The sequence below is a fragment of the Puma concolor genome, chromosome D1 (genome assembly GCF_028749965.1).
Source record: "Puma concolor isolate L17-30 chromosome D1, mPumCon1.1.hap2, whole genome shotgun sequence".
Classification (NCBI taxonomy): domain Eukaryota; kingdom Metazoa; phylum Chordata; class Mammalia; order Carnivora; family Felidae; genus Puma; species Puma concolor.
This window is the reverse complement of record NC_141676.1, coordinates 14,482,729-14,500,353: the sequence shown is the minus strand read 5'-3', so window position 1 is coordinate 14,500,353 and position 17,625 is coordinate 14,482,729. Positions and strand designations below refer to the sequence as shown.

At 37.5% G+C, this 17,625-nt stretch overlaps 1 protein-coding gene across 1 annotated transcript; it reads right to left on the bottom strand.

The window, feature by feature from the left end:
- Positions 1-11,040: 11,040 nt before the first annotated feature.
- LOC112865510 (olfactory receptor-like protein OLF2) lies at positions 11,041-12,101 on the bottom strand. Its single transcript, XM_025928612.2, is given in 2 exon segments — positions 11,041-11,073; positions 11,075-12,101. Coding segments are annotated over 2 exon segments (930 nt in total). The 5' UTR covers positions 11,972-12,101.
- Positions 12,102-17,625: the final 5,524 nt, after the last annotated feature.

Below are 17,625 nucleotides of genomic sequence, written 5' to 3'. Positions count from 1 at the left end.
TGCTTGTTCTAAACTGCTTTCCAAAATGATCAAGCAAATTATAGATCAGGCTTTGGCTTTTCTGGGTACCCAAAACACCATAAGACAAAATGTGATTTTATGTTGTCTTCTTTATCCTCAGAAAAGAGTCTGGTGAGTGTCCCTATTAAAGAAGCCTTGCTGTGTTATAAAAAAGTAAAAATTTGGGGGATAGAAAGGTGATAAACTTGAATTCTAAATACATGTCATTCTTGAGATATGTTACTTGCCTTGGCTTCTGTTGTCCAATGTCAAGTAGCAGATCCAAATGAACTGTGAGTTCACTCTAGAGCCAAAATCATGTAAAAGGAACTACAAAGTTTTTAGAAAGTGTCAGAAGATACTGGATAATATGAGTTGGATGAAAAGAAACAAAAGTATAAGTTGCTTTCTTGAGGAAAGGTGAGTGATAAAATCAATTATATATACCGCATATAACAAATGAAAATTAGTATGGGTTAGATTTTGGTGTATGCTGACTTTAGTGTCTACTGAAATATGAACATGTTTTATACAACTATTCTATCACTCTTCCTCACTGGTTTGACACAAGGCTGAGAATCCATTTGTATGACTGACTTTTGCTGTAGGACAAATACCTTGAAAGACAAAGAGAGGTGATAAAACGGAGTGGAAACAACAGACTATCATGTGCAAATTTGCAGATCTTTGAATTTTCAGTTGTCTTTTCCATTAAAATAAAAAAGGCGGAGAAAAAATAAATGTTTCTGAGATACACAGTCTTCAGTCTTGAATTTATACACACACATTATGTATGTGTGTATCTGTTGAGAACGAAAATGGTAATGTGAGTGGTGGTCTCGTTTTTATTTTTCTAGACTTAAATGCTGTGGCCTGTGGTCTATATGGGCTTGGATTTGTATATATTAGTGTTCATAGTGTGTTATCTCTATTATTTTTGATAAAACTAGAGCAAATGTGCCATTTAAATGTACAGTATCACACAGAGATAGAAAGTGATGGTATGCTTATTGACCTAGAAGAAAATGTAAATAGGGAAAAGCTTTACCACCCTTATACAAATGACAAATGAGGCCAAATCCACATAGGTCTAATAAAGAAATATCATTGTTTAGATGTTAGGTTGCAGAATTTATTTAACTGACTTAAGCAGATATAAAATGATTCATTTATAAATTCCTTAATACTTGATTCCTAATTTTTCCAAAAAAAAAAAAGTAAGGTGTTTTCCAGTCTGTATATATTTTTTAAAAATTTGGTTATTTAGAAACCTACCTGAAATGAACGTCTTTCTGTTCTTATTTCTGGTACATGAACAATAAATAGATGGCATTTTATTTCTACCTTGTGACTGTTGGGGCTTTAATCTCTAAAGACTCTGCCTTTGCTCTTCTGGGTTATGTGAGTGTGACTAATTAGGCTTCTGCTTCTGTATTTCCTTCCCCCCCTTCCCCCCAATGAATGCTGCGTCAAAGGCTGAACTTTCAATTCTTCACTCCCTAACAAATTGATCAATGCCAGAAGTTTACCAGAATTTATTCTAAGTCTATGCTTATGGTTACTATGAATCTACACCCTCCTTCAGTGAAACTGATGTCTAATTAAATTCAAATAGATTTTCTACTTAATATTATTTTCAGTTCCTTTTCATTGTTCGCTCTGTTTCTTCCATTTCTGAAACATCCCCTTTACCTTCCATTTAGAAACATGATAATCCTGTATATTGTTTTTTTCATTAGTCATTGTTTGGTTCCTTTCTCATAAGTACACGCCAACAACTCCCATTTCAGTGATTTTTTGACTGTGTACAGGTGGAAAACCTTTCCCTTCTAGGTTCTTTCAGTGGTCTAATAACTAAATTGACATAAGACAAGTTAGCAGGAGAAAAACAAACTTAACCTCCTGCATATGGAAGCCCCATAAAAAATAATGACACACAAAGAAGTGATCAAATCAAGCAGCTTTTATACCTTTTAGACAAGGAAGTGGTAAATTTGTGAAGAATTGACAAGACAAAGAGGTTTGACCTTGGGGTAGTAAATTAGTGTGGAATTAACAAGGTTTTGTTTATTTTATTTTTTTTTTTGTATAGCCTTTATGGCCCTAAATTCCCTCTCTCTGATGATAAGGATGCTACTTTATCTCCTTTTACAGGGAGTGTACTTTTCCCATGGTGGATTAACTTCCTGCTTTCAGAGCCGGATTCTTCCCTATTTCAACTGTATAACATCTACTACACCTAGTATATTCCTCATCAAGTTATGTGCTTTATCTATTTATACATACGTCTTTTCACATTCCTACAACCTTTAGCATAGGATATGCATGAGTAATGAGCCAGTAAATGTGGGGTATTGAATATTTTCCTGTTAGGCTGATGGATGTTCAACAAAGAGGAGTAATAAACAACCTTTCTATGTATATAACTCACCTGTACAAGGATGATTTTTTATTTAAAAAATGTGTTGGGATAATGCTTTTGAAACAAAGCCAACTTCTTTTTTTTTTTTTTTCAACGTTTATTTATTTTTGGGACAGAGAGAGACAGAGCATGAACGGGGGAAGGGCAGAGAGAGAGGGAGACACAGAATCGGAAACAGGCTCCAGGCTCTGAGCCATCAGCCCAGAGCCCGACGCGGGGCTCGAACTCACGGACCGCGAGATCGTGACCTGGCTGACTGCGCCACCCAGGCGCCCCCCAACTTCTGTTTATTGAAAAATAAGTTTTGTGTGCCATTATTCATGGCAGTTCTTTGAGAATTGAGAGAAACGGAGATGAGAAATTTGTGCCTACCCAAATCCCACTGGTACAGATACAAATGTAATGCTCCACCTTCCTGTATCTTGGTCAACCATGTTGGTCCCTGAATGTTCTTTGGACTTCTTCGCTAGGACAGGGAGTTAAAACCTGTGTTCCCATTATTCTGCCCTATAAAACATCTCAACTCTCTCTTCTAGAAATGTACTTTTTTTAGCACTCAATTTGTAATGGAAAAGGTATGGAGATCTTACCAAATTATTTGTGGTTTTCCTATATTATTTAGCTTATCCATATATATCATCGTATATTTCTAGCATTATCTTGTGTTTCCTGAGCTGTCTTTAACAACCTCATTATACTTATACTGAAAGCGGGATCCAGAAATAATCAGTAACGTTCTGGAATTTCATAAACATTATATTTTTAAGACTCAAAGAACTTGCCCTTAATAGTTTTTTGACTACAGGGTAATGAACTTCAAGGCATTATGCTAAGTGAGATGAGCCAGACAGAAAAAGACAGACACTGTATGGTATGATTTATGAGTCTAATCTAAAAAAGCCAAACCCACAGAGACTTGTAGAGTGTAGAATGATATTTACCAGGGGCAATGGGGGTGTGGGAATTGGGAGATGTTGGTCAGAGTACAGACTTGAAGTTATAAGATGAATACATTCTGAAGATCTAATGAACAACATTGTGATTATAGTTACAATATTGTATTAGATACTTCGAAGTTGCTATGAGAGTAGATTTTAAATGTCCTCACTCCAAAAAAAATAATTACATGATGGGATGCAGGTGTTATTAATGCTATGGTGGTAATAACTCCAATATATAAATGTGTCAAATAAACACTGCATTTCACAAATCTAAGGAGCCAAGAAAATAAATAAAATGATTCTCCTGAGGTTGTGCAAACAGGCAATCTTGGGGAACACTCTGTATTGGCCCTGTCCTGAGGGACATTATATAATAGATGAATTATTGCAGGATGCTGGTCAGTACAGATGCTTATGTGTTGTTAAAGAGTACTTTTGGTTATAACTTAAATAATGTATTCTTGCTCTATATTTTGCCTTATTGCAGTTAATTTCTTTCTTTAAAAAAATCCAGTGAATGCCAAATCTGTGTGTTCAATTAATAATTGGTGTTACCCGAGAACTTTTTTTTTTTTTTTTTTTTTTCTCCAAACTCATTTTCTCATCAGATGCTTCTCTGTCTCCAGGGAAAACAAATTTCTTCAGGTTGCACTCAGTGTAGATAGAACCTAAATTTACCTTCTTCAACTTGACTGCCCCTGTGGACCAGTTAGTCTAACTTCCATCCAAAGTTTTCCATTAAAATCTGAGCCTTAGTGATTATATTATTATTACAAATTGGATGATTACCATCCTAAAGGGATTTGTTTTTAATTGAAGTTGGCTTTCTCACATTACGAAAAATTGGCAGTTGGAATTTAAGACATGAGACACAAGCAAATGGGAAAAAAAATCTGTGTCTACATGACTTCCCTGATGCCACTGAGCTTCTATATGTAATCCTATAAAGGCAGCTGTCTACTTAAAAAGTCCTGTCTTTAGAAAATAGTTGTATGGCCCTGGGGGCCTGGGAGGCTCAGTTGGTTAAGTGTGCGACTTCAGCTCAGGTCATGATCTCATGGTTCCTGGTCTTCAGCTCTGTTTTGGGCTCTGCAATGGCAATATGGAGCCTGCTTGGGATTCTCTCTCTCTCTCTCTCTCTCTCTCTCTCTCTCTCTCTCTCTCTCCAAATAAGTAAATAAATGTAAATGAGATAAGATAAGATAAGATAAGATAAGATAAGATAAAAAAGAAAATAGTTGAATGGCCCTGAGTCATGGGTCACTATGAAAAAGTTTTATGCATGATAATGGCAGCAGGGAAAACCAGGTTCACTAAGTCCCTTTGTTGCTTTAAACAGGATTCGGAGTGCTTATGCATTGAATAAGACATCTTTGCTTTTTTTCAACAACAAAAGATATAATTATTTACTGAAATATCTTCTGAGAGTTTTTCCATTCATTTTTAAAAATAGACCAGATTTATTGTGTATAAAGCATTTCTAGGGATAAAACTTTATAATAACATTCTGCAATTTCTTATAATCTAAAGGTGAATAGGCCTTGCTTTTGGAAAGTCTTTTTTTTTTTTTTGTAAATTTTTTTAATGTTTATTTATTTTTGAGAGAGAGAGAGTAGGAGAGGAGCAGAGAGAAGGAGACACAGAATTGGAAGCAGGCTCCAGGCTCTGACCTGAGCTGATAGTGCAGAGCCCTACGCAGGGCTCTAACTCACAGAGTGTGAGATCATGACCTGAGCTGAAGTCAGACGCTTAACAGACGGAGCCACCCAGGCACCCCTGGAAAGTCTTTTTGATGTGGAATATACATATGGAGAATGCTTAAATAATAAACATACTGTTAGATGAATTAAAACAACAACAACAACAACAAACACCTGTACAACCAGGACCCAGACCAAGAATGGGAACAAAACCAGAATCAACAAAGACTTCTACATGCTCCCTCCTAAGTTTTTATTCACTTAGCCCAAGGAGTAAATATTTTCTTGACTTTTATCACGATATATCAGGTTAGTATATTTTTGAATCACACTTATGCCGATGCTTACAATATGTGTTGCTTCATTGAACAACATACTTGGGCAATCCATTCATGATATTTCCTCAGTTGCAGTACGTTTATTCCCATTATTGAATAGTATTCTTTGCACAGAAATACCATTATTTATCTACTTTAATGTTGATAGGCAATTGAGTTGTTTTCTTTTTACCAATACACAAAATGTTTTTTGAACATTTTTGTACTCCCTTTGGGACATATATAAGACCAGGCATATAAGACCAAAAGAAGCATGCCAATCCATATTTCCACTATCACACTTTCAGTGTGTGAGTCGTCTGGCTGTTCCACATCCTCACCAACACTTAATGCTGTCTGTCATTTTAATATTAGCCATTAGGTAGAATATGTGGTTTCCTGATGACTAATAAAGTTGGGCATCTGCTATTATTAAGTGTCTCTTAAAGTCAAAATGCCAGAACAGAAGGAAAGTTAAATGAGTCCAGCTTAATGGTATTGGGGTTTCTGTAACTCATGCTGTCTGTCCTTATTACCACCCTTATTTTGGGTCAAATCGACCCAGTGATGTAATGTAGTCCTTTGGTATGAATATATTGCCACCCGTCTGTTATTCTTTTTTTAATCTTCCCACAGATAGAAGTAGGCTTGTGCATTATTCATTGATAGAATCAAATCAATATAGATGGAGAATGTGGCACCTGGAACACACAATAAAGATTATCCAGTTGAAACTCCTCTTTTGACAGGGTGGTGCTGAGATCCTACGAGGAAACGTGATTTGTTAAAGGTCACAATTATAGTGAGTTGGGAATAGAGTCAGACCCAACGTTGTTGCTGCTTCTCCGGTTCATAGCATTTTTCTAGGGAGGATATCAAACTAGGTTAAATTTGCTGCCTCTAAAGGCACTTAGCAAAGTAGTGAGAAGCAGTACAGCATTTAGCAAATTTTGCCAAGCTTTTCACAATATAGAAATAATTGCTTGTGTAATTACACATACACATTAATCTGCTTATGTTTAAAGATGCCAGTGTCTGTGTAGAAATAAGGAACTGAGATGAAGGAATGGACATGTGTTATTGGCTCATCACATGCAGACATTGATAATGTCTTACTGGGACAGTTACATTTCCTGCCAACAGGTGGCGGGTATGCTCTGAGAAGTATGTGAGTTACAGATATAGATGGTAAAGGAAATGGTGAGGATTGGATTACAGAAGTTAACATAAAATATTTTGATGCTAACTTTCTCTGATTTTCTGTGGACAATCAAGACAGAAATCTTTGGCAGCCTATTAGCCCTCGTTCACTCTTGAATTCCCCAGTTTCCGTGAAGCAGTTACACGTCTCCCACTCTCACAGATTTAGGCACAGGGATTTTGCAAATTTTATAGATCAGTTGATTCTATTTTTAGACACTCATTTATTGAGCTTACAGTGCCTCATTTAATGGAATTAACGTTTGCTGCTTTTTTTAATGTTTATTTTATTATTGAGAAAGACAGAGAATATACACAGGGAAGCGGCAGAGAGAGAGGGACACAGAGGATCTGAACAGGGCTCTGCACCGACAGCAGAGAACCCGATGAGGGGCTCAAACTCACAAACTGTGAGATAATGACCTGAGCCGAAGTCAGATTCTTAACCAACTGAGCCACTCAGGTGCCCTACATCTCCTTCTTTTTAGTTCACACATCAGACTTAGATTGGCTTATAGGAGCCAATATGTAGATCAAATCCGAGCTTAAATACATTACAGTTGTCCTAGGAAGGGGCAATGTGTTGGTAGATGGCATCTTTGTGCTTCTAAGATTGACCCCCATCTGTGTCTGGGCTTTGTTCTGATTAAATTACACTCCTGCCATGCTGTATTTCATGAAAGAACCTAACTGATAGGTAAAATGTCTGAATAGCATTGTCTAATTGAGGAGATATTTTGACTAAAGGAAGCATCTCCCCCCCTTGTTTTATTTAGTTATGTATTTTTTTTTACCTCTATACCTTCCTATACCATGTCTCAGAATGTCAGAAAGAATATCACCCTGGACAAGAGAGGAGCTTCATTGTCCTACTTGGTTTTTACTGGAAATCTGAAGTGTTTTCACCAAAGCCTTCTACAATGGCACCTAGGTAGTCCTAGCCATTGAGTGACTTTTAGTTTATGTAATTGTAGCAGACATTTAAGAGTGCCCTGATTCTCGTCTGGTCCTTCAAGTGCATGCCCTTGTCCCTGCTTACTAAACGTGATACTTCAGTGATTTTGGTACAGGCAGGTCACATCCAGAACCAGAAGGGAGTCCCAGGAGATCAGCTAAGAGGGTCCTTGGCTTTACATAGAAAAGCAATCAAACCTGAGCCAGTAGGAAGTGAAAGCAGAGTTTATTGAAGATATATATAGATACCAATGGAACACCAGGGCACTTGGAAAGGAAAAGAAGGAGTCTCATCTTCGCTTGGGGTCTGGAGTTTTTATTGGCAGTTGTGGTCTGCTGCACGTGTCTTCTCAGGCTTCTGGATGCCTTCTGGATGAGGGTCCAGGTTTTTTTCAGAAATCACTCATTCCCTGAAACCAGGCATCTTGGTCTCAAGAGAACTGCAGTGGCCTGGAGTAGGCCATATGATGGCTCTGCTCAGTCTTTCCTTAGATATAATCTACTATGCTGGAAGCCTCCAAAGATATCATTATATCTTTGCCCCTTACAAGGAGGACATATGTTATTTACATTACAAGGCATGTGTAGATGGGGTGGGGTGCAGGTGCTCGCAAGAATGGAAGCCGGAAAAGAAGCAGCTTTTTCTCTCACGGGGTCCCTTCCAATTCCCTGTCTCAATGTGATCATGCACAAACTGGAGCAGAACCAAATTAAGTTGTCAAATCCTTGTGAACGCCCAGATGAGAGTTCTTTGGTTTAATTATTTTCCCAAGTAACTTATATGCCTTTAAGCTTCCCTTACGTTTAGCATCCACAACTACTTTACGTGCTTACGTATATGATACAAAAACGTACTTAAGGCACATACTTGACCTCAGCAATTTTTTCTTTTACTTCCCATGAATAAACATCCAAAAAGTTAATTGTTATTGAATGTTTTTTCATTTTTTCTTTACCCAGATGCTATAGCGGGGCTTGAGTAAAGAGATGAAAATACCCAGTCCTGGGGCGCCTGGGTGGCGCAGTCGGTTAAGCGTCCAGCTTCAGCCAGGTCACGATCTCGCGGTCTGTGAGTTCGAGCCCCGCGTCAGGCTCTGGGCTGATGGCTCGGAGCCTGGAGCCTGTTTCCGATTCTGTGTCTCCCTCCCTCTCTGCCCCTCCCCCGTTCATGCTCTGTCTCTCTCTGTCCCAAAAATAAATAAACGTTGAAAAAAAAAATTAAAAAAAAAAAAAAAAAAAAAGAAAATACCCAGTCCTTAAACTCTTGAGTATTCATTACCCCACCTTGAAGGTAACGATTTAGGAAACAGAGTAGATTCAACAAAGTTCCCAGGCTCAGGGTGGTGTGGGACCCAAGCTTAGCGAGTGCTAGAGGGAAGAAAAGCCCCTAGAGGAAGTGACTGAGTTGTGAATGGTAGCACTACAGCCCAGCCTTACTGGTTTTCTTTAAATTCCACAGAAATGACGTGGTCCTGTCCCCCTGGGGACCCTCTAGTTGCTGATCTATCTGCATAGAATGCTTTCTCTACCTAGTGCATCTCTCAGCGAATTCCTACTTATCTTTTAGATCCCAGACTAATTGTCTGAATTTGCAAGAATTACTTTTCAACTTCTGTTTCGCTTTGGGAAGCAAATTAATGCTCAGAGACTGGTTTGTCTTTGCCAGCAATGTATTTAATGTAGGTTCATGGTGGGAGTTTCACTAGGCAATAGCATACACGATAATGTCTCCAAATAAGCCAATAAAGGATAATATACTCCAGTGAATGACAGATTAATCACACTAGTGCTCCAGGCAGGGAGAGATGAAAGGAATGGAGTTCAAATTTAGTCGAAGTGCACCTTTAGGGGAGCTGGTACTCAGGAGAGACGATTCAGCCAATCCTGAGCTGACGTCCGGTTGCCAGTGCAAAAGTAACAGTCCCCTGTTGCTAGAGCACGTTGCTAGGGAATGACAGAATCACTCATCATGAGCATCATGGGCAGGATGATTTTCTGCACAGGCTGCTGCTACCTGGCTATTGGCTTTTGCCACCGCCAGTGGAAGAGTCACCGTTACCAGGCAGGAGCTTATTGACCCGAGGTCATTGGAGAGATATTATTTTAATTAAATTTAATTAAAACAAAATTACTATTGAGCATAGTTGATGTGCAATGTTATATCAGGCTCAGGTGTGCAGCAGTCATGTGACTACTCTGTGCATTACTCAGTGCTCGCACTAAGCGTAGTCATCATCTGTTGCCGATACTGTTACTACAATATGAATGGCTATATCACCTACGCTGTATTTTTTCCTCCCTGTGACTTATTTATAACTGCAAGTGTGCACCTCTTAATCCCCTTCACCAATTTTGCACACCTCCCCCGCCCCCACTTCCCCTCTGGCAAACAACAAAACTCTGCATTTATGAGTTTCTTTTCTGCCTTTTGATTGCCTGTTTCTTCACTTGTTTTTTGAGATTCCATATATACATGAAATCATACGGTATTTGTCTTTCCCTGTCTGAGTGACCTCACTTAGCATAACGTCCTCTATGTCTGTCCATGTTACTGCAGGTGGCAAGATCTCATTCTAGTTTACAGCTGAATAATATTTCATTGTATATATACACCACACCTTCTATATCCGTTCATTTATTAATGGACACCAGCTTGCTTGCATGCCTTGGTTATTGTAAATAATGCTGCAATACACACAGAGATATATATTGTAGCCTTGCTCAGACAGAACACTCTTAGGTGGTCCTCACAAGAATCAATATTTAGAGTCTAAGTACTCCTTTGCCATAGTTGATTCTTCATGTGTGTTTATTAATAAGCTCCCAGGGGGGCCCTTCATCAGCTGAGCTACTGAGTTATTATCAGTAAAAACATATGAGATAACAAAATCCTGAAAAACCTATTTCATCCTTATATCCTTATATCCTTTTGATATCTTTATATCAAAACAACTTTACTCTCAAAAACAATTTTATTTTGTCATAAACAAGTGGATTTGAAGTCATCTCAAACAACAATTTCCTTCACTGTATTTGAAAAATGTACTTTGGTTTTATAGTGTTTAGCATTTCTTTCTTTCTTTTTTTCACATTATGGGTAATTATGGTTTTCTAAATAATCTGAGTGTTAATTAAAATTGTTAACTTCCATTAGGCAATGAGATTTATTAGTAAATAAACTGCTGGATTCACCATGAAATTCAAAGCACATAAAGGTACTTAGAAAATACTCAATAGCATTTAGAAAATTAAATTCATACACAAATGAAAGACTGAAGACAAAAATTTGGCAAACTCGGAATCTGAAAATTTCACACAAATAAGGAGTACCAACATAAACTCAAGGTATAAAATGAAGCCTGGAGTATTTAGGGAATGACACATTTTGGCATGGCTGGTACATGTTATAAATACTTATTGAATCACACGATTATAGCCAAAACAATTCTGATTTCCATGATTTATAGTGTAAGATTGTGAGAAAAAAAATGCATACATATAAGTTTTCAATGAAACCACTGTCTATTTTTAATTTTTTTTCAGAGCTTTGTTCATGTCTTTGTTCTGGAGGCTGTAAATCATAGGATTTAACATGGGAATCACAAGGGTATAAAACAAGGAGGTCATTTTGTCTTGATCAGAGTAGGAAGAGTAGGAAGAACTTGGCCGGAAATACATAAAGAGCAGGGTCCCCTGGAAAGTTGCAACAGCAGTTAAGTGGGAGGCACAGGTGGAGAAAGCTTTGAATCTCCCCTCAGCAGAGTGGATCTTTATCACTGCCAGGATGATCTAACAGTAAGATGCAAAGAGCCCTGAAAGGGTAATCAGCTCAATGAAGCCAAAAATGGTGAATATCACTAACTCATTAACTTGTGTATCTGAGCAAGATAACAAAAGGAGAGGTGGGACATCACAGAAGAAGTTGTTGATCACATTTGACTGACAGAAACATAAGTGAAATATTAATATTGTATTTACAGAAGCATCTACAATTCCCATCATGTAAACCCCAGCCATAAGCAGAAAGCACACTCTGCTGGATGTGTTGGCCGTGTAGAGCAAGGGGTTGCTAATGACCTTGTAGCGATCAAAGGCCATCACTGCCAACCGTAGACACTCAGAATCTACAAAGGTGCAGAAGATCCAGAATTGCAGAGCAGAGCCATAGAAGGGAATTGACTTGTTCTTTGCAGTGAGGCCTACCAGCATCTGGGGTCCAATTGCTGTAGAATAACAGAAGGAGAGGTGGCTGAGGAAGAAATACACTGGTGTGTGAACCTGGGAATCCATTCTGATTAAAATGATCATCCCAAGGATTGCAACCAGAATGATGAGATAAACAACTAGAAATGTGATAAATAGGGTCACTTTAATTCCAGGGTTATTGCTAATTCCCAGGAGAAGGAATTCATTCACAGAAGAGCAATTTTTTTCCATCCATTCTTCTTTATTCTTCCAAAATGCTACAGAAATGATCAAGAAATGGTAGAACACAGGTTTAACTCTCAATTTTAACACTCAGAAAAATAAACACTCAAAAAAAAAGTTTTAACACTCAGAAAAATACCATCTGTAAATCACAAAGGATTTATTTCAACACATTATGTTTTTTACGGTCTTAATCTTGAGACAGTAGTCCCGACAAGTTTCATGGTTATGTTGCTGGCAGAAGTTAAAGTGTTTGGATATAGAATTTAGAGAAAGTTTGATTGTAAATTTAGGTATCGTCCATAAGATATATCATTTATGTGCACTTTCATTGCTTTAAGTCAATAGTCAGTCATTACAGATCAAATATAATACACAAGTAACACTTCAATTAAAAACAAAGTTGGAATATGAATTCTTGTGTTTTAAAAATAAATATCTCATTGGGGTGCCTGGGTGGCTCAGTCAGTTAAGTGCCTGACTTTGGCTCAGGTCATGGTCTCAAAGTTTGTGAGTTTGAGTCTCACATCGGGCTTTGTGTTGACAGCTCAGAGCCTGGATTCTGCTTTGGATTCTGTGTCTCCCTCTTTTTTCGGCCCTTCCCCTGATCACACTCTGTCTCTCAAAAATAAAAAATATATATATATATTTTAAAAAAATTAAAAAAAAACAAATACCTAATTGACCATAAAATGATTACATTTATTGAATTCTCTAAGAATCATAATTTGTTTGGGACATCTAGGTGGCTAAGTGGGTTGAGCATAGGACTCTTGATTTTGGCTTAGGTCATGATCTCATGATCTTGAGATTGAGCACAGAGTTGGGCTCTATAGGGAGAGAGTGGAGATTGCTTGGATTTCTCTCTTTCACTCTCTCTCTCTGCCCCTCACCCACTCACGAGCCTGTGCGCACTCTCTGTCTCTCAAAATAAATAATAAACATTTAGAAAAAAGAAACCATGATTTATTTAAGACTTATTAAGTTTGAAACAATGAACGTATCTCTGATTTAAGAATAATGAACAACATGTTTGTGACTATTTCCACCCACATTGTTTTTAGTATTTACTGAGACATTAGATATATCTTAATAAACCTTTCTCTAGTTATATATTACCACTTTGCCACGTTTATATTACTTACATGCAAGAGTGGTCTCATGCCAAAAGACATTTATCTTGACCAGTAAAAAAAGAATATTAAAAACAGGTGGATACAGCAGAATTTAACACATACATTTCCATCTCTGGATTTTAAAACTGACTTGTTTGTTAAAAATAAAGAGGAAAACAAGAGTAATAAACATACCTTTGATTTATAGGCTTCCGTGTGTGTGTGTGAGTGTGTATGCATGTACCCGTCTTTCTACTGATATATGAAAACTGAAATACGGATGATAACTGATTGTCTTTTAGATTTCAGTAAATATCATATGTGGTTCATATGGGTTCAATTTACACAAATTAGTATTTGTGTAGTGATATCTCAACTATTACTGGTAAAAAAAAGTAGAAAAAAATCTTAAGTTTGCATATACCCTTTCACAGTGAGTAAAAAACCTCATATCTATCTATCTATATAAATTTTGATTAGGATACAAATAAGTAAAACTGTTTATTTGCTACTCAAAATGAATGGATTCACCCTACTTAAATGAGAAATACCTCTTTTTTTTTTTTTTTGCCATTTGATTGCAGATTATTAACCAAAGGGAATGAGTAAAATAATCATTTACACTTTTAAAAATATTTGATTCCTCATTTTTCCAAATATAAACTTTTTTTTTGTTGATTATTTAAGTTTAGTGACTCAGAAACTACCTGTGATGGGCAAGCCTTTCTGTGCTGGCCCCTGATAGCTGAATGCTGCAGACAGATTGTATTTTATTTTTACTCAGTGTCATTTGGGATTTAAATATCTCAGGCCTCTGTGCTCATGCTTCTATATTATACAGAAGCATCCAATTAGATATCTAGTTCTGTATTTTCTCCTGTGAATGTTGCAACAATTTCCACAAAGGTTGAATTTAAATTCTTCGCTCTTGCACCAAATGGGTCATCGTTAGGAAGGTAAAATGATTTTTATAGTATGATTCGTTGTTACCTTGAGTCTATACCATCTTCCTCCAATCAGATCGGACTTCTAATGAAACTCAAATAGGCCTCCTACATAATTACTTTGTTAGTTACTATCTATTCCATTAAATATATACTAAATTAATAAGTTTGAATTACTTTATGACTAAGGGTGTCTGGGTGTGTCAGTCAGTTAAGTGTCTGACTCCTGGTTTTGGCTGAGGTCATGATTACATGATTCATGGGTTCAAGCCCCATATTGGCCTCCATGCTGCTGGTGTGGAGCCTGCTTGGGATTCTCTCTCTTTCCCTTTCTCTGTGCCCTTCCCCTGCTGTTTGCACTCTCTCTTTCAAAATAAGTAAATATGTGAGGAACAAGTTTAGGAATTCCCTGGGCTTGTACCAATGCGTTAAAAAGGCACAAAGAATTACAAAGCCATAGGATGCTCACACCCAAGTTTAGGTAAACAAGATTAGGGGAATAAGGATAAAGAAGGGGAGCGAAGGCCCCAGAATAGAGTTGGGGGGGACAAAGGTTTCCAGAATAGTGAAGGGGGGCAAAGGCCCCCAATACAATGGTATATGAGGTAAGCAAGATTAGGTAGTCAGGGCAAAAGCGTCCCCCAACTTAGTAGTATAGCAGAAAATTGCTTTCACAGGAGGGAAGGACCAAGTTAGGTAAACAGGTAAATAGGGCTATAGACTGCTGCTGCGCTGCATGTGAAGCTGCCCAGAGTGGAGCTGATTAGCAAAAGAAAAGGTGCCTTGTTGACCCTGAAGTTACTCACTCTATCTGTCTCATCCCCTAGGCTGGCTAAGATAAACAGAGGTGGTGCCTCATGTCTGCTGTAAACAACCTTCCGCCCGGCTGCCAGTGCCAGGATTTTGTTTTGTATTAACCCAAACCCCTAACCCCGAATGTCTTCAAGACCCCCCTTTCCTTCACATCTATGAGTTAATGTTCACAGTTTCATTGTCTCTTTGTGCACGTCCATCACCATGTTTATAAGCCTGCTGATCCTAATAAAAACAGGACAAGAACCTTTATTCGGGGATCTTGTCTTTTTCTGGACATTGGCCATCTCTTGCATTTTAATCCTGCATCTGCTTTCTTACTGGCCAAGAAAGAACTTTAGACTTAGAGTCTATGACATATATACACTTAAAAAGTATTTTATGACCATCACATCCACTATACATAGCCTACTGTTTCTTGCACTATCTTTATTTTATTCAGATATGTATCTTTGACTACCTTATAAGCTCTTTCATAATAACAACTGCAATGGGCTAATTTGTGTATATCCTGCAGCCCTAGCACCAGCACTTGTACAAACTGAAACTTTGTTCTTAAGTATTTTAAGCGGATAGGCTGGTGGGTGATAAATAGTTGGAATAAAGAGGCTCTTTTGGACTGTTTCAGCTAATATAGATCATAAGTACATGTGTGCATGAAAAAGGTTTAAGAAAAAACAAGGTTCTATTTGTTTCTTTTTTATTTTCAAATTTTCTTTTAAATTCTAGTTGGTTAACATACAATGCAGTATTGGTTTCAGGAGTAGAATCCAGTGATTCGTCAATTACATAAAACACCCAGTGCTCATCACCAGTGCCCTCCTTTAAAAAAATTGTTTATTTATTTTTGAGAGATAGAGCATGAGCAGGGGAGGGGCAGAGAGAGGGGGAGACACAGAATCTGAAGCAGGCTCCAGGGTATGAGCTGTAAGCACAGATCCTGATGCATGACTCAAACTCATGAACCGTGAGATCATGACCTGAGCTGAAGTCAGACACCCAACCAACTGAGCCACCCAGGTGCCCCTCAACTATCTTTTCGATTAGTTCATTTTGTTCAGTGTGTACTTGCAAGTAGAAGAAAAATTCATTCACACACACTTATGTATTTAATTTGAATATATGAAAAACTAATAAAAAATGAGAAAATGAGAATTTTCAAGGTTCTACAACTGATTGATGGTAGTCGTGTTTAATTAAAGATGATTTCAAATTCTTTGACGTTTGATATCATGGACACATGATATCTTTACCCCTTCCTATTAAATTGGGCTGGACTTTGACTGCTTTGATGAATACAGTATGGAAAAAATAATTGTCATTCTGGGACCAGCTTTCAAGCGGTGTATACTTTTTACAAATGTAATTATTTTAATGAAGTTAATAGTAGTCAAAACTAGAAACAAAGAGATGTTCACAAATAGGGGAATAAATATATTAACAACATTATAAAATCATTAAAAGGAATACATTGGTGCCCTTTGTATTGGTGTAGAAGGATTTGCAAAAGACTACAGTTAATTGGGAAATTTAACATGCAATGAATTATACAGTATTATACACTATTTTCTGGAAAGCAAATGATGATCATATAGTCACTAATGAATGACCATGATGAGAAAATAAGAAAAAAAAAGATGTAGCATACTTGAGATCGATGTGTGGAATGAAGTAATGAGGGGAAAAATTATCCACTAAGAAAATAAAATTAAAACATACATAAAATAATCCCATTTATATTTTTATACATATGTGTGTATTGTGTGTGTTTGGGTTTGTGTTTTCATTTATGTATTTCAAAGAGGGTATGATTTCCTAGTTTTACTGAGATACAATTGACATGTAATATTGTGGAGTTTTCTCCTGCTTTCTGAAAGTTTGCATGGGATTAGTATCTAAAATCTATTGGGGCGCCTGGGTGGCGCAGTCGGTTAAGCGTCCGACTTCAGCCAGGTCACGATCTCGCGGTCCGGGAGTTGAGGCCCGCGTCGGGCTCTGGGCTGATGGCTCAGAGCCTGGAGCCTGTTTCCGATTCTGTGTCTCCCTCTCTCTCTGCCCCTCCCCCGTTCATGCTCTGTCTCTCTCTGTCCCAAAAATAAATAAACGTTGAAAAAAAAATTTTTTAAATCTATAAAGAACTTATCAAACTCTGCACCCAAAAAATAAATAAACCAGTTAAGAAATGGGCAGAAGACATATAGACAACATTTTTCTAAAGAAGGCATCCAGATGAGTAACAGACACATGAAAAGATACTCAACATTACTCATCCTCAGGGAGACACAAATCAAAACCGCAATGAAATAGCACCTGTCAGATGCTAAAATGAACCTGTCAGGTTGGCTAAAATGAACACAGGAAACAGCAGATGTTGGTAAGAATGTGAAGAAAAGCAATCCCTTTTACACTGTTGGTGGGAATGCAAACTGGTGCAGCTGCTGTGGAAAACAGTATGGAAGTTCTTCAAAAAAGTTAAAAATAAAAATACTCTATGACCCAGCAAATGCACTACTAAGTACCCAAAAGATACAAAAATACTGATTCAAAGGGCTATATGACCCCAATGTTTATAGCAGCATCATCAATAATAAGCAAATTATAGAAAGAACCCAAATGTCCATCAACTAATGAATGGATAAAGAAGGTGTGGTGAACACACACACACACACACACACACACACACACACACACACAATGTAATATTACTCAGCCATCAATAAGAATGAAATCTTGCCCTTTGCAATAATGTGAATGGATCTAGAGAGTATGACGCTAAGTGAAATAAGTCATT